The 23,221-nt window shown below is 38.5% G+C and overlaps 2 protein-coding genes across 3 annotated transcripts; both read right to left on the reverse strand.

The window, feature by feature from the left end:
* Nucleotides 1–368: 368 nt before the first annotated feature.
* pyroxd1 (pyridine nucleotide-disulphide oxidoreductase domain 1) lies at nt 369–11,495 on the reverse strand. Of its 2 annotated transcripts, none has more exons than XM_084910522.1 (13): nt 11,176–11,495; nt 11,004–11,084; nt 10,555–10,674; nt 9,422–9,550; nt 8,887–8,960; nt 8,607–8,803; nt 8,418–8,515; nt 6,513–6,615; nt 6,300–6,412; nt 5,578–5,700; nt 2,888–3,025; nt 2,610–2,699; nt 369–643 (listed from the first exon to the last, which is right to left on the reverse strand). In XM_084910522.1, exons 1-13 carry the CDS (start codon nt 11,251–11,253, stop codon nt 485–487), a joined length of 1,503 nt encoding a protein of 500 aa, XP_084766648.1. In that variant the 5' UTR covers nt 11,254–11,495; the 3' UTR covers nt 369–484. The 2 variants fall into 2 exon arrangements, with proteins under 2 accessions (XP_084766648.1, XP_084766647.1); XM_084910521.1 differs by having other exon boundaries at nt 6,300–6,415.
* Nucleotides 11,496–16,958: 5,463 nt separating this feature from the next.
* On the reverse strand, nt 16,959–19,678 carry iapp (islet amyloid polypeptide). The gene is made up of 4 exons (XM_084910483.1): nt 19,486–19,678; nt 18,147–18,243; nt 17,758–17,898; nt 16,959–17,669 (listed from the first exon to the last, which is right to left on the reverse strand). The coding sequence occupies exons 2-4, from the start codon at nt 18,224–18,226 to the stop codon at nt 17,495–17,497; spliced, it is 396 nt and encodes a 131-aa protein (XP_084766609.1). The 5' UTR covers nt 18,227–18,243; nt 19,486–19,678; the 3' UTR covers nt 16,959–17,494.
* Nucleotides 19,679–23,221: the final 3,543 nt, after the last annotated feature.

Here is a 23,221-nt window from a genome sequence, read left to right on the forward strand (position 1 = left end):
TACTGAGTGTGTGTTCATCTTAACAGAGAAGAGAACAAGAGACAGCCAATATCCAAAGAAGAGCTTTGAATATCATTCAAGATGCCTAGAGAACTATTCCTGAAGACTGCTTAAAGAAATGACAAGAAATGTTGCCTAAGAGAGTTCAGGCTGTGTTGAAGAATAAAGGTGTTCATACCAAATATTGACTTTCAAGCTTGTACAAATGTCCACGTCTGTTTGCACTTTTCAATAAATTGCTGCAGCCATTTCCCATTTCCAAGAAAACTCTGAAGAAATGGGGGATGGCTCAAGACTTGCACGGTATTGTATATACTGCTACAAAAATACTTTTACCTAATACATATTTCAACCAACAATTTAGTGCATGTGGTTTAGAATTTTTTTTTTATTTAAAGCAAAAATAAATAATTTCATTTACTATTGCAAACATAATCTTTCTTTCACACAGCTAATTGCCATTGTTCAAACTCTCCAGCAGAGCTCAGTCGAAGTAGTCTTCTATGTCAATGTCAGGGTTAAGCAATTCTTCTCCATATGGCGTCAGATCCATCTGGTTGAGTATCAGGTTTTCAAATGTTTCTTCCAGGTCTGTTTCTCCAATAAGCACTGCTCCCACCATCCTCCCTCCACTGAGAACAACCTGGAACAAACATTTAATTGCAATGAGATGGACAAAATATTGATATTAGCCAGAGACTGTATACAAAAGACAAAGACACCCTGACAGCTCCCATTGATTTCTGGGTTCCAGATTAGCCTTTGGTGATTTTAATTTTGAAGACTGAAGAAGTTACAATGCTGTGAAAAAGTATTTCTGCATGTGCATGCACATTTCAGTACAGGCAACTTTAAAGCCCTCCCTTCAGCGCTGTGCTAAGGTCGCCAGTCTGATACAAGCTTGGATTTTGACAAGGCCACTCCAAAACCTCTATTTTGTTTTTCTCTCTAAGCCCGGGGTGTCCAACTTCAGGCCTCAAGGGCTGGTGCCCTGCACGTTTTAGATATCACCCTGTGTCAACACACCTGAATCAAATGATTAGTTAGTTACCAGGCCTCTGGAGAACTTAATGTTAAGGAGGTAATTTAGCCATTTAAATCAGCGGTGTTGGATCAAGGACACATCTAAAACCTGCAGGACACCAGCCCTTGAGGCCTGGAGCTGGACATCCCTACTCTAAGCTATTCAGAGGTGGACATGCTGGTGTTTTGGATAATTGACCTGCTGCATAACCAAAGTGTGCTTGAGCTTCAGGATTTTGTGAGAAGAAAAAAAATTCACGTTTCCATCAATTACAGCAAGTCGTCCTAAAGCAGCAAAGCAGTCCTCGACCATCACACTACCACCACCATGTTTGACTGGAAGTATCATTGTCTCTTTATCAAATGCTGTATTAGCTGTACGCCAGATGGAACGGGACTCAAGCCTTCCAAAAAGTTAAACTTTTGTCTCTCCATTCCACAGAATATTTTCCCAAAAGTCTTGGGAATCATCAAGATGTTTTTTGGAAAAGGTCAGATGAGCCTTTTTCGACAGCAGTTTTTGCCTTGGAACTCCATTTGTAGATAGTGTATACAAAATGCAGCTTTTAAATGATGACTATGAAGCTATCCAAAGCTACCCGGCCCTGTGTGAAAAATGCTTTTGTCCCACCCTTGGTAAACCACGACATAGTTTTCAAAAGCTGAGTTAACTTTCACAAGCTACACCGAGGTTTGTTTACTGCCAGACCTGATGAACAAGATGTTGTTTGCCATAGTGATGCAGGCTGAAGTTCTCAAAAACAACACATCATATCACAATCTAAAAAACTCAAGAACAGATGAGAGAAAGTCATTAACATCTGTCAGTTTGGGAAGGGCAATAATGCAAGGTTTTATTTTCTAAGGGTTTAGGACTCCACTCCAGTGAGATAATGGCAGGGATAGCCATTAATACATTCAATTCAAATTCTTTATTGTCCCAAAAGGGAAATTAGTTTAGCATCAGGATAAAAGTAAACAAAACATAATATAAAATGACAATAATAGTAATAGAAAATCCCAGGACGGTTATATGCCATTTAGGAGACAGGATGCAGTAGGGACAAAAGAAGCCTTGAGTCTTTTGGTCTTCCTCAGAGGTACTCTAAAATGAGTGGCATCAGCATGAGATTCAAAACACAGTTTATGGTCAAGTACCACACCTAGATATTTATAACTCTCAACGATCCCAATATCAGCAGTTTTAATGATAGTAGGTGATGAGCTATAAGAGGACTTCCTAAAATCAATAATCATGTCTTTAGTTTTTGACACATGTAGTGAAAGGAAGGACTCATCACACCAATCCACAAAATCATCTACAACCTGCCCATGGCCTGACTCATCCCCCACCAGAAGACTGACGATCACTGTGTCATCAGCAAACTTCAGGATGTGTCTGTTCGTGCTCGGGTTATATTTGTCTGATATAATTTGTGTGATGATCTGAAACATGTAAGTTTGATAAATATGTCAAAATAAATAAGTAAAAATTCAGAAAGGGGGCAAATACATTTTCACAGCACTGTAAGTACCAGTCCTTTTACCATGTACTGTCATCACACTGTTTATCCCTGCAGTTTCACCTTGACATACTCCTGGCCTTTAGTGCAGCGTACCAGCAGCTCATGGTCTGGCCCAAGCCCTTGACCATTAAACTTTCCCAGTAGGACCACCTGTGGAATAATCAGAAGGAGACATGTTTTTTTAAAAAGCACTGTGAATCAACCTTGAGGCTAAAACCATGCGGCCCTGTGAAATCACCTTGAAAAGAATGAAAACCTGTCCACTTTGCATAGTTGATGTTTAACCTATTAGTTATCATTTAAATAACTTTGCTGCACTTTAGTAAAACATCTCTTACCTTGTAGTTGAAGAATTTAGTAATATGTGAGAAGAGTTCAAAGCAGAAGTCCAGCTCCACTGGTTCTGACAGGATGTGTGCTGCCATGCAACGGCCTGCATACCAACCCATCTGACGAGCTTGCGTCCATAAACGCATCTGTACACACAACACATACACAGTGTTACATTCAAATATGCATGACAGTGCAAATATGACAGCTGCTCTCCACACTTTTCTAACACTGTGCGAAGTGTCTTTACGTAACATTGTGTATGAAACGTTACAGCCTACTTTTCTTTTTAGCAAAAAATGTGTATGTATGCGATCATGTTTTACAGGATGAGTACAGCCATAAAAAAGCAGAATTAAACATTTTCTAAGATTAAACTAACAAAATAAAATACACCATGAGGGGAAAAAAGGAGAAAAAAATTTCCAAAGTAAAGTAATGAGTTTAAAAATACTGACAAATGCTTCTTTAAAAAATAAAATCCAGATATAATTATTTTCTTAAATAATCTCTCCTAATCTCATTTGTTTAAAGTTTGAAACACCTTCACCATGCAGTGCAGTTAGCTTTGTAAGCCTGTTCAAGCGTGCTCTTTCTCAAACCATTTGTCATTAAACTTGTCGTTAAGTCAGCGAACTGAATTACTGCTGGCACGCTGGGTCTAAACTGACACCTTTCAGTGTCGATTAAAACCCACATCTATCACAGTTTCACAGCTTGTTTCACAGAAAGAAATGGAAAAGTTTTGTTGTATTGTACAAACTACTGAGAATTCAAATGCACGGGGATATTGTATCGTATCTATCTAATAGACTCCAATTTGTACATGTAAATGGAGAGTCCTCTTCACACACTGAGGTTAATTATGGAGTTCCACAGGGTTCGGTGCTAGGACCAATTCTGTTTACACTATACATGCTTCCCCTAGGCAGCATCATTAGAAGACATAGCATAAATTGTCACTGCTATGCAGATGACACCCAGCTCTATCTATCTATGAAGCCAGATAACACACACCAATTAGTTAAACTGCAGGAATGTCTTAAAGACATAAAGACCTGGACGGCCGCTAACTTTCTGCTTCTTAATTCAGATCAAACTGAGGTTATTGTACTTGGCCCTGAAAATCTTAGAAATATGGTATCTAACCAGATTCTTACGCTGGATGGCATTACCTTGGCCTCCAGTAACACTGTGAGGAACCTTGGAGTCATTTTTCACCAAGACATGTCCTTCAACACACATATTAAACAAATATGTAAGACTGCGTTCTTCCATTTGCGCAACATCTCTAAAATTAGAAATATCCTGTCTCAGAGTGACACTGGAAAACTAGTTCATGCATTTATTACTTCCAGGCTGGACTACTGTAATTCATTATTATCAGGATGTCCAAAAAACTCGCTGAAAAGCCTTCAGTTAATCCAAAATGCTGCAGCAAGAGTCCTGACAGGGACTAGAAAGAGAGAGCATATTTCTCCTGTTTTGGCTTCCCTTCATTGGCTTCCTGTTAAGTCCAGAATTGAATTCAAAATCCTGCTCCTCACATACAAGGTCTTAAATAATCAGGCCCCATCTTATCTTAATGACCTTGTAGTACCATATCACCCTATTAGAGCACTTCGCTCTCGCACTGCAGGCCTACTTGTTGTTCTTAGAGTATTTAAAAGTAGAATGGGAGGCAGAGCCTTCAGTTTTCAGGCCCCTCTTCTGTGGAACCAGCTTCCAGTTTGGATTCGGGAGACAGACACTATCTCTACTTTCAAGATTAGGCTTAAAACTTTCCTTTTTGCTAAAGCATATAGTTAGGGCTGGACCAGGTGACCCTGAATCCTCCCTTAGTTATGCTGCAATAGACGTAGGCTGCCGGGGATTCCCATGATGCATTGAGTTTTTCCTTTCCAGTCACCTTTCTCACTCACTATGTGTTAATAGACCTCTCTGCATTGAATCATATCTGTTATTAACCTCTGTCTCTCTTCCACAGCATGTCTTTTATCCTGTCTTCCTTCTCTCACCCCAACCGGTCGCAGCAGATGGCCCCGCCCCTCCCTGAGCCTGGTTCTGCCGGAGGTTTCTTCCTGTTAAAAGGGAGTTTTTCCTTCCCACTGTCGCCAAAGTGCTTGCTCATAGGGGGTCATATGATTGTTGGGTTTTTCTCTGTATCTATGAAGCGCCTTGAGGCGACTTTTGTTGTGATTTGGCGCTATATAAATAAAATTGAATTGAATTGAATATAAAGAAGCCTTGCAAGCAGTCATATCTGGGACAAACTAATCTTGTTTCACTAAAATCTGTCCAATTGTCTAGAAGGAGTAGTGAGTGTTGTGAAAACTGTGCCTGTAAAATGACCCACAAGATCTCAATCTTGACCTTGAGCACAATTAAGATGATTAGCTGCTCATTGTGTCCAGAAGTAGCAATTCCTATGACTTGCGGATGGACAGATGGATGCTTTGCCATGGCATAAGCTAATACATCTAATTATCTAACTTTTAATTGTTTTCCACATATAGAAGCTGCTTAAAACAGAAACAGTTGCTTGGCATTATCATTTTGTTTTAAGTCAAAAATCAGGAAACACATGGTACGCTACTTTTTCTAATTTTTACACTGGATTACTTAAACGACATGAGCAGTACGTAATGTTTAAAGGACAAAAATGCTGCACTGTAGATTAACTGACTGTTTTTTTTACCTGCTGCCACAGAGGGCTCTGCTCCCAGCACACAGTGCACACGTCACCTGCAGCGTACACATCTGCCTCGGATGTCATCATGTGATCATCTACTTGTAGGCCGCCATCGTCTGCAACCACAAACTTTCACACAGAGAAATGATCAGCACCAGTAATAAAAAAACAAAGCAAAGGAAGATGTAGTACATATAAGTAAATCAGAGTGGGTGCTGTAGACTTTACACTAACTTTGATGCAGTGGCACTTTGCTGGAAATCCAGCAGCTTTACACAGGCTGAAAAACCAGAGTAATGAAAAAGCTCACCTATGCTTTACTGACATCTAGAGTCCACTTACAAAAACAGATAAGCTGTACAAGTAGGTCTCATGCAATTTGCCTTGCAAAACACTGAACATTACATCGAAGTGAGCAGACACGAGAAGAGGTAGAGTGTGTACTCTTAGTGAGGCTGAAAACACTTGGGAATCAAGAGGGAAAAGGCACTTTATGTGGGAACATGAGTATTTAATGTAGCATAGCAGATACAGTCATGAAACTGTGTGCAGCTCAACAACTTTTGGTAAAATCTAACACGGTACTGGCCAGACGCATGACTGTACGATGAATGACAAATGGCACGAACGCATTTAATAATAATGCAAAACAACAACGTTCCCAAAGCCTGAAAGCTCTGGCAGAGTCACTAGGAATTTCCACTTTGCATATGGATGAGTTTTCTTACCGTGTTGCCTTGGAGAAAGGGCTCAGTGTTTGGAACGACACCTGTGGCGCTGACAACAAAATCGCAGCCAAATGTCTGGGCATTAGTCAGCCGGACGTAAACTGGCCAGTCTCCTACTGAGACAAAGGGCAGAGTGTAAAAAAACAAACAAAAAAGTGAGCAAGAAAGGAGCAGGGTCAGAGAAAAACACAGAGCAGTAAATTTAATCCTCACCACACTCAGTTCTTAGTGTTTGCTCTGGAGATTTATGAAGCTCCTCACAGGTGAAGATCTTTTCCACCTCACACCGGTACTCCACTGAAACTCTGTGGGACACCTGAGCAAATGCCAGCAGTGTGAGGGGATTCGTCAGAACAGGAGGACAGTATGACAGGATAAACTGTGTGCTACACTCAGGCTTTTATAAACTACTAAATGTGTCTCCTGCCATTAAACAGTGCAGTGAGCCATACAACACATTATTTGATATTTAATCCCTGCCAGTAAAGTAAGTGTGGATTCGTGACTGATGGTCAGACAAATTATTGTTGTGTTGCTAACCCGGGGACTCACTGAGTCTAGTAATCCAAAAAGTCTGTATTTCAAAGATTTTTTTTTTTTGTTTTTACATAAGCTACAACCATTAATTTTGGCCTTATGAGGCTAGTGTTATTGCAACCAGGCTGAAATGGTTAGTAAAACAATGTTAAAAAGAAGCAAAAAGCAATTTTGGAACCTAATACTGTTAAACTTTTAGATTGTCCGCTATCTATCCTGTGTGTCCACTACGGCACGCTTCAGCATTTCATGTAGTTGTGAACGAGGTTAGCAGTAATTCTGTGCTGCCTCACCACTACAGCCTACGTTATTTTTGTGTGCTGAAGTGGAAATAACCACTTCCCCATTTCTCTCACTGCATTTTTGCATTTTTGCCATGTCTGAAGCTTGACACAAACAACCTTACATCATCTGTTAGAGACACTGTACAGTCACAGTAAAAAGAAACCCTCTTTTCGGTTTAAGGTTCGACATATCAAGACAGATTAAAAATCATCTGAGCAGATCTTAGAATTAGTTAAATACGCGATCACATGAAACACAAAACTAGTGTGTGGAACACCACTGCTTACTGCTTCCGTATGACTTAAGAGGGTAAGCAGCAGTCAGGTGCTGCTGATCAAATGCAGATGATTAACTCATCATCAGCAAGTGTGAGCACCTTTCTAAAAGCAGGGGTTTTGGCAGTTTCTAGGTCTCGGCTTTTAGGTCTGTATTTACGCAATTTTGTGACCTGATATGTAAAATCTTAGATCTGACAGACGGTGTACTTTCTTTTGACTGTGACTGTATAATGAGGAGACATGGCACTGAAACAAACCTGAATAGAAATTTATGGGAAGAGTTCTGTAACATCTCATAGTGGTTAGCACTGGGCATGTGTGTGTAGAATTTGCATGTTGTCTATGTGCCTTTTGACTGTTGGAGGAGTCAAAAGATTTACATGATTGGTTAACTGATGATTTTAAACAGGCCACGACAGTCAGATAAAGCTTTTAGAATAAAGCACATTAGGAATGCACAGTTAAAGCTGAGTGGTCAGTATGACTGGAAAAGAAGTATAACCTGGGTGAAAAAGCTTTTTAAACCTTATTTGCAATGTTAGCAAAATGTTTTAATCCTTGTTTAATCACATTTGACTTTCTACACTTGCAGTTCAATGACATTAACTTAACTACTAAAATAAAAAATGTTTTTCCATTATAGCTGTTGAGTAGCAAGATAAGGTTCAAGAGGGATTTTGATACTATGAATCTGATAATGAACCAACAGAAGGTACCCGCAGCTATGCTATTAAGTTAATGGGCGTTAGGGTGTGAACCCATTTAACTGCACTGTAAAATATAACAATAGGTATCTTAGAAAGGCGGAACAACACAGAGGAAGTGACATGCATTTAGATAAAGATCACAAAACTAATTTCCCAAATTAACTGTACTGTTAATAAGTTAAAAACACATTCTGAAAATTCAACTACCACAGAAACAGAACATGTAAGACATTTTAGGACCTTGTTCAAACAGAACATAAGCCTTTTTCTTTTACTCCCCACAGACTTCAAACATGCATACAGGATCTCACCTGCTCTGCTCCTCGAAGAGCTATTCCTTCATGCCAGTCAGGACCCAGGGCACTTCCAGAATCCGTAGGACCATGACCGTACGCTTGTGAGCTTCTATCTGAGAGAAGACAAACATTTGCTTTATATACTTTTTTCTGTACTAAAGGAGAGAAGAGCAGAAGTGTAGAACAGGAAGGAAAAGAAAGAACCTGCTGTGAAGATGTGTGAGCCTCCGGGAGCTGCTTCCTCTGTAGTGTAGCGAGGCCTCTTACAGGGGGCAGCTGCCTGGGGTTTGTCGGCCTCAAGCGATGGGATGAGGAATTGTGCTGCTCCTGCGTCAAAGAATGTGTTTCCTATGGCCTTGTTCTTTACCGCCCAGATCACCTCACAGCCTTCCACCTCATACCTAAAGATCACAAAGTTCACAAGTACTCAGTAAAGCATGAATAACTGTGGGCTCAAATGGCATTCTGGCTACAGCAGACTTACACTAATTCCAAGGCAATTCCTCCATTCCCAACAATAACAATCCTCTTAGCTTCGGATAACCTCTTCTGAAACTCCTTTAAAAGAACAAAGAGAACTAGTGACTCATCTATGTTTAAAGGTTATTAATAAAACACAATCATTTACAGACACCAAGTATTTTATAAACGCTTAATCACTATGTGTAATTAATGCAGATGTAGAAAATACACAAACACCCTTTTTTTGTTCAGCAAAACTAATAAGATCTTACAGAAGCTGTAATAGCTGAAATTCAAACACTGTTTAGTTGTACAGAAGCTCAAAGGGTTAGTAGACTGGTAATTAGTCGCTAATGCCACATCCAGTTAAGTAATATCACATTAATGAAGAGGAAGACCAGAGAAGAGGGACTAAAATACAAGGACAAGCAGTCAAGCTGTTTTCTTTGGACAAACTGTTTGGTGTTACTATGAAAGTCTTATGAGATTAGTTTCCTCAGGAATTTCAGACCCACATGCTACTAGCTACACAAACATCCAGAAGATTTGGCTTGTACCTGAGCACTATCTGTGTCCCGTATCCCCAGCACGTAAGGGTTGTCCTGGGTTAGCAGCTTGGGTCTGGCACCGCTGCAGATACACAGCTTCTTATAACCAAAAACCCGGCCATCTGCAGTTTCCACACACTGACGAAGAGAGGAGCATTACAAGGGAAATGGCAATCAATTGTGAGCTTTAACTGTTGTCTCTCACATCCTCAGTTTCTTGAAAAAAGGTGTGATTTAAACATAAAGGTCGTCTTTTAATCCTCCTAGCCTTGTAAGCATTTAACACATTTGCCTAACACACAAAAGATCTTAATTTACGATCCAGGAGGAGACGCAAATCCCTGAGAAGGGGTTGCAATGTAAAAAAAATCTCATCAAACCAAATCTCATCCTTAATCCTTCACCCCATGTTCTTTTTGTGTTGTGTTATGCAGACCATAACACAGTTTTCTTTTCCAGCTGAAGATCTGCTACACTCACCTTTATTAAAGCTCTCAGCACCTCTCGAGTCAAATTAATTATTGATAATCCTAAAAGCTGACGTCTAAAATGAATGCACAACCAGTACAGACTGACCTGCACGACAACCTTCACTTCACTTTGAGCTTTGATTTGGCTCATTATCTTTGATTATGAGACATGTCACTAAACTCGTAACAAAGTGCTTCAAGGAAAGCAGCAAACTTTCATATCAGGCAAACTGTAACAACATTGCGTAACATTTATATTTCAATTACCACATTTAAAAAATTGCTTGCATATTTGCAAGTTATGATATAAAACGCAGTCTCTTGACTGTTATGTTGATCATTTATTTTCAGGAGACAGAGGATGCACCATCTCCTCTGTTTTCCTAAAGAATGATGCAGCGTAATGGATAAGCTAAAGGAGGCACCGTTCATTATAGTGAAATTCACTATTGTACTGCAACAATAATCTCATTCTTGTTCCACAGAACCTGCCCACCATATGTCCACAAGGTGGCAATAGTACACAGTTAATAGTAATTGAAAAGTGCTTGTTGCATCAAGACTTGTTGCATGAAATCAGTTTGCACTCTGCTATAATTACAGTAAGTAAACAACATGTGTGGCCTTTGCTGTCACATATGCATCCTACATGTGGCCAAACAGTGACCTTACATGTGACTTTGTGTGGAGTGATTTAACAGCAGAATGGATGATAGTAAGGTTGGGGAATTTTTCTTCCAGAACACTAGATGGTTGCTCCTTCACGTCAAACTCTTCCAGTGTCCTGGACACCTTTGAAAGGAGAACAGTGGAAAATTACAGCATTAAAAGCCATTCAGAGAAGTGATAAGATAGCCTGTTGATTGTCAAACCCGAACAGCAAAATACAGTGTGTCTATGATGATCACATTATGTTTTTAAAGGCAGCTTGTATGTGAATCATAATGAATCATCATAATGAAATACTGATTATTTATTTTTTTAGTACAGTTGATGACTTAAAATACATGAGCGCATGCATTTGTAACGTGGGAGTTTGTGAGAACAAATCCATAACTCTGTCAGAGATGAAGCTCCCACTGAGCTACCGCCACCATCATCGTCATCAATGTCCCTCTGACCTGCTTGTAGTTGGTCACTGCCTTGATGTGGGGACCTGCAGTTATCAGAGCCACGTCAGCGGACGGAATCTGGGACGACAGCTGTCAATGTAGATTAACATGTACGTTAAGTAGCTACATGGCACACGCATTGTACTAGCAAAGCTTTTACATGCCATTCATCTCATTTCACCTGCTCCACACATGTCACGCCAGCGATGCCACCCCCCACGACCACGAACTGAAACGTTTTCTCTTTTTTATTTTCCATTCTTCTGAAATGATCAGCTAACAGAACCTAGCTAAAACCAGACCCTTAGTATTCTGAAGACGCCTAAATTTGTTTTAACAGTCAAAAGATTTCTCGGACAATTTCCGCCATAACGAGGAGACGTCTGCACACATTAGAAACGTGGAAGCCCAACTGGCTGTCGGGCTGAAATATCAAAAATACTTTAAAGTTATTCTCGAGGAAGCGAGGTTGATTTAGCACACACGAGACTGATGCTGCGTTTAAAAAGCCTCGGAAATTAGAAATTTTAAACTTAAAAAGACATCATTTACGACCTCTGCACGCTTAACATTTTACAAATATGAAACTGAATCCACTTGGAGTTAAGTGAGCAACTTTCTTAAAAGCCATTAGTGAAAAAGTTCAGTGAACGATTATGAAATGAATGAACTTTGATTCTAATTTAACAGATTTAAAGGACTGTTAGACAGCTAACATCGATATAGATAAGAGAAAGTATGGTTAACTTTTAAGGTGCTATTTTGTTTGGATTTTACGTAAGGTGGAAGTCACAGTTAAGTAATCTTACCATATTTTGGACATTTCTCCGGGTTGGAGCAGAGGAATTCCGATTTTTCGGTTGTTTACCAATGCAACACGGCCACAGTATTGTAACTTCCGTGTTTATGCGTAGCGACGGCAAGCGACACGAAAACTTCGAAACGCGTACATCTAGAACTCAGATATTTTTTTCCTTTGTTTTATTTCATCGACGTGTGCTTGTGACATCTAATTCTTAAAGAGCCATGAATATTTTCCAGGAACGAAAATATATGTTTGTGCCTAAACAAAGGTATGGTTGACTAAGAAGCAAGAAAGATTAAACATTTAATCATTTAAATTTTAGTCTTCTAATAACAGGGGGTTAGATTTAGAAATATCGTAGCCTTGTAGTCATTGTTTTTGCTTACTACCTAAAGTTTTGTGTGCTATATACGAATTAGCTATGGATCACAAAATGTCTTGTACATACAGTAATGTGCAAACTTCTCGAGCCAGTCTTAATTTTGTTACTATGTTACCCTACTTCCTTGTAATTTTTTTAGTGGTCTTGAGTAATAGTTCATCAGAAGTTTTTCTTTGGAAATTGTTTTTTTTTTTTTCACTTATTTTCATTCCAGTCCTCATAGCTGACCGTCTTCAGAAGATGTGTTTGTTTGTTAAGCACCACACCACAATGAATCATTCAAATGTAAAATAAAAAGGCACCTAACTCGAGGAATGAACCAGTGTTGTGTCTACACATAACAACAAAGAACTAGTTCGTATCAGCAGCACTGTTGCTATCAGCTAGTCTCAAAAACGTATTCCTTTTTTTTTTTTTTTTTTTTTTGTAGCTTTTAACCAGAAACGTGCATATCTCTGCATGGTGTCCTGAGATATGCTCTTAAAGGGAGGGGAAAGCTGGGCAAAAGGAAGAAAAGAAAAGAAGTAGTGACAGGCCTAAAAAACTAGAGCAGATGTACTGTATTTTCATTTATGTTTGGACATGTTTCAATAAATGTTTCTAATTTTCTGTGCAACATGTAAAGAAATATGGGGTGCCTCAAAATCTTTGCTCAGTACTATTGGATACATTTTACTTTCCCGTTTAATTGTTAGTGTTTGCTTCCATAGTTTTTACCTCTCTGTTTAATCTTTTTGTGTAAATAGAAAGACAGACAAAGAAGCAATAACAAAATTAAAATCAACAACAATAAAGGGTATTGTTTCAGATTTCAGAACCAAGGACAGCACTGTTTGTTTTGTTCAGAAGAGATCTGTCCATAGTACTGAAACAGGGTGGCGGTCATTGTTTGGAGACAGACTGAATTTTGTATCCTGTTTTTTGTGATTGCAAATAAATAATATATAATATAATGAAGATCTCTTATGCACCATGTATGTGTCCACGTAAGTCCCCATTTGAAGATACAAATTCTTGAAACATTCTTTAAGAAACTCAGAGAAAAGGCTCAAACAGCTCGAAACAACCAGCTTGTATTAATATTTTGGATTACATTCAGATATTATTAAGAGAAGTGATGCTACACTGGCCTTAAGTGTAGCTCGCCTGGTCTCTGGATAAAATGACCCTCTGTCTTATTGTTGTTCATCAATAATTCTTCTTCTTATTGTTATTATTATTAATAATATTTGCATCGTTATTTCATTATATTACATATTAATGAAGCTTACATTCTTTCTGGTTATATTATGTACAGTCAGTCCTTTAGTTTTAATGGTTTATGTTTCAGGGCATAAGAGAAATAATCTATTCCTTATTAGATCTTAAAAATGTGAAGACTACAACCTCAGAGAAACTACAAAACATGACCTGTTAGACCATGCTATTATTTATTTAACACCAATTAAGCCAAAAGCTGCTCATTTAACTGCAAAAGCAGTATGTGAAAAACCAATAATAACTCGGATTAATGGTTTCCTGTACGACAGGCTTATGAAGAATATCTTTTGAGTTTCTTCATAGGTTAGATTTTAGGCTTCAAGTTCTCCATTTATTTTACCTTTATTCCCTCAATCATGTTGTCATATTTTAGTCTCTGTGGTAGGTGTTTTTCTGTTTGTCATACATCCTGTTTTTGGGGATTTTTTGGTAGCGCTTCTCTTGTGTGCATTGGATTTTAGCTCCCTTGTCTTACTATGGCTGTTTAGTTTTAACTGTGTTTCGTTTTTAACTGTGTACTCTGGAGTTTCCTATATTACCTCACATGCCTACTTAAAGCATCAGTCTAGTCTAATTCTTTGTCTCATTGAATTGCTTCCAACTGTTACTTCCTGGCAACTGAAAAGTAGTCAAATATCCAGCCAGAATAATGCCAGAAGTGTGTTGATGACTACCAAAGAATCTGGTTGAGGTGCAACTTGTTGCTCTTTTCTTTACTTGTGATATTCATATGTGTTGTATTTGCTGTAATTTGTGAAGCTCTCTTGGCATATATATACATATATAACACATATATAATATATATATATAACAATAACACTTTCAGCATCAGAGAAATTAATAATTTTAGTCACTACAGAGACCCTTTATTACTGTAAAAGACATGTAAATCAATTTAGTAGCGAGAGGAGGTTAAAGTCCTTTGTTTTGAATTTTGGTGGCACAGCAACCTTCTTGTTTATATTGAAACACAACTGTACCTTTAATGCCACCGATCAATGTGGTCACCAGGCCATGAATCAGATCTAAAATTCCATCAAAACATTCATCAACCGTCATTACCGCAGTGATAAACAACCCCGCAGCAGATAGCAGTTGCAGTGCCATTTGTGGTTTTACACGAGGCAATCGACAGATCTTGACATGATCCCCATTCACCGTCAGAGTGTTTGGGGGATAATGGCTGCATTGTTTTTGGATTCATCAGCAAAAGCTGGCACTTGTTCTATTTTTGAAAAACCTTTTATGCAGGTGCTAACCGTGCATGGGAGTGTTGATGTCAGTGTCTGAGATGATTGGGTCGCTGCTAATCAAACAGAGGTTAATGCTGTGCGTCATACGTCGCCTCTTGATATTCATTACCCTGAATAACCTCTGCAGAAAGGCAACACATGACTATATGGGAATACAGTATTTGTGGCAATTACTAGACTTTTACTTAGCTTAGAATGGGGAACTTTACCTATTCATGTATCTTCACATCTGCATGAGAGAAAGGCACCAAAGGAGATTTATTTACAGATTATGTGAAAGCTAAGCAGACTTTAAAATGAAATTAAAAGTACCAATATTATCTATCTATCTATCTATCTATCTATCTATCTATCTATCTATCTATCTATCTATCTATCTATCTATCTATCTATCTATCTATCTATCTATCTATCTATCTATCTATCTATCTATCTATCTATCTATCTATCTTCTTTAATGTCACATCATTCTTTAGTTAATTCCCTCAGCAGGTGGGAAATTATAAAGGAGAAAGTGAAGAAAGCAGAACCGGCCTAATGAAGAGGGCCATGATGATGATGATGATGAAGAGCTGTGAATCTGATTACACTGTAGCATAAATCAAATTAGTCACCTGAAGTATATATTGTGCAATATTACATACTGAAGTAAGGTACAATATAAAAACTATAAACCTGCACTCACTGGTCACTTTCTCTGCTACACCTGTTCAGCTGTTCCTTAACACAAATATCTAATCAGTAAATCACATGGCAACAACTGAGTCTACTCCTGAAGTTCAAACCGAGCATCAGAATAAATATGAAAGCGACTGTGAGAGTGGCATGGTTGTTGGGACGGGAGAGGCTGGTCTGAGTATTTCAGAAACTGCTGATCTTTGGGATGGTCCCAAACAACCATCTCTAGGATTTATATAGAGAATGGTCTGAAAAATAGAAAACATCCAGTTCTCTGGGTGAAAATGAAGATAATGGCCAAACTGCCTCGAGCTGATAGGAAGGGAACAGTAACTCAAATAACCACTTGGTATAACCAAGGTATGCAGTAGAATATCTATGTATGCACAGCACATCAAGTCACAAAGTAGATGGGCTACAGCAGCAGAAAACCACATCGGGTACTATTTCTGTCACAGCTGAGACTGGAATTCCCACAGGATCACAAAAATTGGAAAACTGGAATAGTCTCAGTTATTTGCTGTGACATTAGCTGTAAGCAACATCAAACTATGGATCCATCCTTCCCCGTATCAGTGTGGCTGGTGTTGTTGTAATGGTGTAGCAAACTTTGGGACACTTAGTACCAACTGAGCATTTATACACCACAGTCTGACTATTGTTGCTGGTCATGTCCATCCCTGTATGACCACAGTGAACCCATCTTCTGATTGCTGTTTTCAGCACCATGTCACAAATCATCTCAAATTTGTTTCATAAACATGACAATGAGTTCCCTGTACTTAAACTGCATAGTGAAAAGGTGTAGTCACATCATGGATGTGCAACTAACAAATCTGCAGCAACTGTGTGACGCTGTCATGTCGATATGGGCCTGAAACTCTGAGGAATGTTTCTAGAAACTCATTGAATCTCTTCCATGAAGAATTAAGAGTGTCCTGAAAAAAAAGTGGCTTTAACGAAGGACTAAGAAGGTGTAGATAATACGGTGGCCGATGAGTTCATAGCACGCCACTTAAGGTACTTTTTGAATGCTTTGGGGTGCATCGTCTTCATGGCATTGATGTGCAAAGTTGGTTTGATATGGACTCAAATAACAGGCACTAAAAATGACTTGAAGAAAATGGTACCTCATAAGCTTCTGCATTTCATAATACCAGGAAGTCAGACTAATTATTTAGTGTTAAAAGTCCCTCAGAAGTTCCTACTGCTTCCCCTGTTTTGTGTGTCTTGACCATTTGCTTGCGTCAGCAACATATACGACTTTTTTGTTTTACAGAAATGAAAGTGGTGTTTATCTTGTCTAGCAAGAAAGTGAACAAGTGTTATTCTCAAAATGCCGAACCATCGTTTGCTTGTGATGAGAGTGAGAGATGAGATTGAATTTGGGGCTGAATTATCAGCATTTCCTCTGAGTTTCTTTGGCTGTTGTGTTCCTCATGAAAGCTTGACGTTATGGCAAACGTGAGTTGTTTATTTCTTGGTGTTATGGAGCTGGGTGAATTAATGAGCTGCGTGAAATAGGATGGCTACTTCATTTTTAAGTTTATTCCAGTGGAAATGCAACTTTCAGAGTTTGCTCATAATCAAAGTGAAATAATTTTATTTGATTAATGGACATCTCCTGAAAGAAAACGTTTTCTGTACTCATCAGATGGATGCTAACAGCTCACATCTCCTGTGTGCAGCTCTAATACAATAATGTGGCTTAAAACGCATAAAGGTTTTAAAAAATATGAATATATATATTTTTTTACAATTTTATTATCAAAACAACAAATAACATTTATTTTATATTGCTTTACATGTTTTTTCCTTTATTTTATTTCCCATGAATTACTTTAACGTTTGGTTGTTTTTTATTATTATTATTCCCATCATGCCATTGTGCAACAACATATGAAGCCACAACACACAAAAAGGCAGAAAAAAATATACAGTGATGTTTTAAATCAAAGGCACTGTTTCTTAAGTTAAGAAAGTAATCAAGAAAAGTCTGTGATCATTGCCATCATTGCCATCATTATATATATGTCATTCTCACAATCATTGTTACATGATTGGTTATATCATCAGAGCTGTGAGGATTGCTGCAAATGCTGTGGAGTTTCCTCAGTTGGCACTAGAGAGTCACGTAGCCTGAAGGCTCCAGTAGGTCTCTCTTGCCGTAGGTGGCAGATCCCACATTGGTTGGTGCGTACACAGTACCAATAGTGTTACTGGAACGGACCAGGAAGTCTGCTAGCCTCTGGGTGACGCAGGTGGCTGTGTTGCACTTTCTCTTCTCTATATGGTGACTAAGAAAAGCACAGATATTAAGAAACACCACAAAAATACTCGTAGATTTCAACTTTTTTTAATGAAATCAAGCAATAATGCTGCTACCTGTTCATAGCTGTGAGCCCCCTTTGTGGCCGTGTACCCACGAGGCTGAGAAATGGGTTGGAGATTAGCCCGGGAAGCAACCAGGCTTCGCTATCTGGGAGATCGCTTTCTTGCTCGCTGGATGAGCTGGGACTGAAGTACCTGAATCACAGAGGACAAAGGGCCAAACCATTTGACATTGATGATAGGCTCTTGAAGATATCCACAACTCCCGAGAACAAGGAGAGAAAGTGGCCACTTAGCTCCAGCCCCACTTCTCCCTGCACAGTGAAACACTTTCCCCACAAATGAGCACAGTTGGTTTCCATCTTTGATTATCAACATTTGAGCCAAATGAAAGCCAAAGTTCTCCTGCACCTCGGCTCTCTGCTTTGAATGTGTTGGCTTACCTATAGCTTGGGGCAGCGGTGATGCAGTGCAGCAGCACAAGCAGCATGAGAAGAAGCACAGGCACCCTGAGGTGATACATGCTGTAAGCGTGATTACCTGCAAACACAACAGGAGTTACATTTGCTTATTGTGCTTCAGGGAAAACCAGTGAGACGTGTGATAGTTCTGTCTGATTCCCAACAAATTAGGTACATCATCAATATAGATGTCAGGGTTTAACATAAGTGTTAAGCTATGTTAAATTATATTTGAAAAAAAATAAAGTTATAGTTAGATTGCCAAAAATGCATTTTTAAAAAAATCTTTGAAATAGTTTTAAAAGCAATTAAATCCATGGTATCAACTCATCTGATACTGGGATTTTTCCACCATAAAATGGAGCAAGCAGACATTTTCAAGCAGGAGCAGTCTGAAAAACAAAGCTTGTTGTTCCTGGAAATGCTGACATTATTTCAACTTCAGCAACGTGCAGCACAATAATTAGAATATAGTTGCTTTTAAATGCAAATCTGAAGAAACACTTGAGCTGACTTTGCAGAAACAATATGGGATGGATCCATTTAGGCACAGAATTTTACTTCAACTAGGACAGTACATTTGCCAGTACTGGTTTCTTAAAGGTAATTTAATGGCACCAGCTTTAAATGTTGAACATGCGCGCATCATTTTATTCACATTGAATATATTTTAAATATATAAACATGTCCTGACCATGTGCATTTTTAGTATAGGGTGCAATATTTTCAGGATTTGATTTTGAAGTAAAAGTAATTAAGAATGTATTATTTTGTAATATATATCCAAATTTGCTGAGTAGCTTAAATGTTAGATTATAATGACATCATTTTATAACATTTCATTACTAATTAATCAGCTGCATATGTGTTCAAATGATGACAAAGTATTTTATTGTGTTAGTCGTATGAAAATATTAGCAGCAATCTCACTGTTACATCTGTTTACAGAACAACACATAATTTTTTTTTTTTTTTTAATAAATAGGGTTTTTTTTTCTGTTTTTGTACATTTCAGTCTTAGTTATATTTCCACTTCACTACACAGAATCATCTAACTTAATGTAGATTTCATCTACACATTTCCCTGTGCTCTATGTGAATTTAAATATTTTACTTAATCTTCTAACCTCTCTTTTACTTACTTAAAAATATGCAAGAAATAGACTTACTAAAATATTCCCTTTTTAATTTTTTAAAGAAAAATGTTACTATATACAAACTGACATGAATGTCAGTTTCTTCTAGCACCTCATTAACAACTATAAATAAAACCTGTGGGGGAAAAAAGACGTCCAAGCCATAGGAAAGACAAAATACTCACTTTCTGTAGTCTTGGCTAAATCCCAGTCTGCTACTGGAGCTCTCCAAGGTTTGTCAGACTGTCACACAAGCCGACTCCAACAGTTATAGGCTCTCTGCGCAAACCACTTGTGACATCAGCTCTCTCCAAATATAGCCTTGCATTTTCATCTACAAAAGGGTGGGGTAGGGAATAAAGCGGGTCTTATACATGTCATATAACACTCGGTTCTACCGTAATGTACACTCTTTAATATTCACATGAGCAGAATAAAAAAAAAGAACGAAAGATAATCGCAGTACACAGACACAAACACATGCACGTCTGCATACGTCACCATCCTCATCATCACAGTCGTCACTATTGTCATCAGCTGCCGTGATGGGACTGACCCGCCATAAACCCACACCAGGGAGAAGAACACTGTCAGGCTGTCTTCCTATTTACCTTGAGACATGTAGTGAACTTTTACTGTAGGTCACCAAACTCTGGCCTTAGCGCCTTCCTCTGGGCTTCAGCGACGATGAATAAAACATGTGAAGATGAATTATCATCAATAATAAATGGTGCCTCATTATTTTGATGGGACGTGTCACAAGCAACACAGTATTAATTAATGAATTGATGGTAAAATTTGAGACACTTTAGAACCGCACGACCCAGCAGTGTGACAAGTTGAAAACTAGACTAGTAGTTGCATCTTCTTATTTAGTTTCCTAAAGACTGTATAAGCAAATATTAAGTTGTTTTCTTTTAAGTAAACAATATGCATCGCTTGGAATCCAAGAGGTGATTGATCTAGGTTTTATTTACTGAGATAAAAACCCAACAAGAGAGATTGCTCTCTGACTTGTGCGCTTAATCACCGCATCTAAACAGAAAACGTGTCCTTAACAACCACAAGACTTTTAGAACAATGTCCTTTGGGCATATGAGACCAAAGTGGAGCTGTTTGGCTGTACTACACAGCACCGTGTTCACAGCATATCAGCACAAACACCTCATACCGGCTGTCAAGCATGGCGGTGGAGGGGTGATGATTTGGGCTTGTTTTACAGCCACGTTACCTGGGCACCTTGCAGTGACTCACAGAGTCAATGAACGTGTTACAATGGTCCAGTCAAACTCCAGACCTCAACCTGGCTGAAATGCTGAGAGAGCTGTGCATAAATCAATGCCTGCAAAAATCAATGAACGGAAGCAACATTGTACAGAAGAGTGAGCCAAAATTCCTCCACAAGAATGTGAGAGACTGATAAAGTCACACAGATAATGATTACTTCAAGTTATTGCTGCTAAAGGTGGTTCTAAAAGCTACTGAACGATAAGGTGCACTTAGACAGATAGTGTGAAAAAATTCCTATCTACAATCAGGGAATATCAGCCTCCCTTTGAACTGATAATCATGTTATTAAGTAATGTGTAATGTAATATGTATTATAAATCTGTATAGTATGTTTTAATATAACACACACATTTATATAAATCTACAGAAAATAAGCAGCAATTACAAATAGACAATTCTGATGAGCTGTGGTTTTCACAGAAAGATATCTCATAAAAATGTATTCATAAAACACTGCAAGAAAAAAAAAAAAAGACCATCAGTTTCACAACAACACAGTGCATGACTCTTAATGTCATAGTTATTGTTACTGGTGAGCCAAAGAGAGCATCCTACTATCTCACTGGGGAGATGCCAGCACAGGCAGCAGGCTGCTGGTAAGTGCTAGTGGTTTTCACCGCAGATTGAGCTAACAGACATATAGTGCACTCTTAATGGACGTATAACACCCCCAAACCCACTGCGGTCCGATGAACACCTCCCCGAGTTTCCTGTAAGCTTCAAAAAAAAAAAAAAAAGGTAACTGCAGAGACAGTGACAGGATATTTTTCTGATTCCTCTGCAGCTACATGGGTTTTTATTATTTCTTTGCACAATATCAGCTCAAAGTTTCAAAGTTGTGACTGATTTATTTACATTAGTGCATAATCACGTGAGAGTGCGAAAACAATTACTTGATTTAGCTATATACCAGAGATTTTATGCCTCAGGACTTTTGGTAATTTACAACTTTTTGAGGAAGAAGAGAGAAAAGAAATTTTCTTTTTTTTAATGGAAGTCCTGGAAAACATTGAGTCAAGTCATGTCATCATGTGGTGCCTTGGATTAATTTTGTACAGTTTGATTTAGCACAAAAACAAAGCTCACACAAAACCAAGTGAACCTTCACAAACTTCATCAAATCCTGTTTAATCCACTTTTTCTCCCTTTCACTTTTAGTGCAGAGATTTGTGCTTGTAAGCATCAATAAATATGGTCAGCATGGTTCATTAGTATTCTTGTAGCACTGAATCTAAGTGGGATGAAACCTCACTGGAGAATCATTCGGACGTAAGCAAGGAGTGCCAGCAGCGCAGTGCTATGACTTGTTTGCACTGAGAGCATCGACGCCTGGAAATGTTTCCATGTTTGTAGTTAACTACTGTCACATGGGCAGTTTGGCACGATGCATTACCTGATTGGTGTGGGAAAACTCTTTGGTCACATGATTTCATCACTTTTGTTTATTCGAGGGAGGAGCACTCACACACGAAACCTGTGTGTGTCAACTCTTTGGCCCGTGATGCATCCACAGATAAAAATAAACACTTGACGTCACCAACATCTACCTCTACATGGAAACCAAATAGCATGTTTTTTGAATTAATTGCATTAATGACATCTTAGTCAGGAAGGTGTTTTGTTTTGTTGTTTTGTGAATGCATTTTTACCTTCCTACTAAATATCTCTTGTACATCAAGCAGTCTAAAGCTACGATTCTGGTGTTTTCTTTCTTCTTGGACAGCGTGCATAAGTGCAGAGAAACCCTCATATTTCAGTGGTATTTGTAAAAAAAACCATTCTTCTCCTCTGCTAATGAGAAGAAACATACTTTAAGACATACTTCTGTGCGCAAAACAAGTCCTCGATTTTGCCTAAACTTAAATCTGATTAGGAATTGTTGTTCAAAAGACCAAATGTGACATGAAAGATTCAAGCTTAGGGACAAAACCTACTGAGGATCTGCACCTAAAAATACTTTTATTTTCTCCTGCTGCCCGGAGCTTAACAGCATAGGCTGGTTGTACATTTCACACAACTCTTAACACAGCAGCTCTCTCTCACACCTCTCTGGAGTGTTTTTTCATTTCAACCTTTTCCCACCTGACGCAAAATCAAGCACACAGATTTTTACACTGGTCAAAACAGCTGGTGAAAACAAAGACACATTTAGCAGCTACATTTGTGATCTAGTCTTTTGTATTTCACCTTGATGTTTGAGCCTCACCGTACAGTCTAAAAATACCCCCCATCCCCTAAAACGTATCAATATTCCTGATCTTGTTTGGAATGTTTTTCATCTCATCATGTTTTCAGTTGATAAAAGATCTTGACTGCAGGCATTCCAGTTTAGCATCCAGACTCTTCTACTATGAAGCCATGCTACTGAAACAAATGCAGTATACAATTTCGAATTGGCCTTAGGGTTAAAAAATATATTCCTCTAAAACATTTTCAACATTCATGACACATTTCCACATATTCCTCCTGAATGACAAGTCTGCTTTTCAGTCTGAAGTATTTGGGCTCCACGTTTTCCAAAAAGTATTTCAAAGGTCTGTCTGTCTCAGCACAGAACAGTTTTCCATTTTGCCTCGGTCCATTTTATATGAGCCTTGGTCCACAGACAACAGCAATGTTTCTGGATCATGT

This window comes from Perissodus microlepis, chromosome 17 (genome assembly GCF_051167445.1).
Source record: "Perissodus microlepis isolate ML-2025 ecotype Zambia chromosome 17, ASM5116744v1, whole genome shotgun sequence".
Classification (NCBI taxonomy): domain Eukaryota; kingdom Metazoa; phylum Chordata; class Actinopteri; order Cichliformes; family Cichlidae; genus Perissodus; species Perissodus microlepis.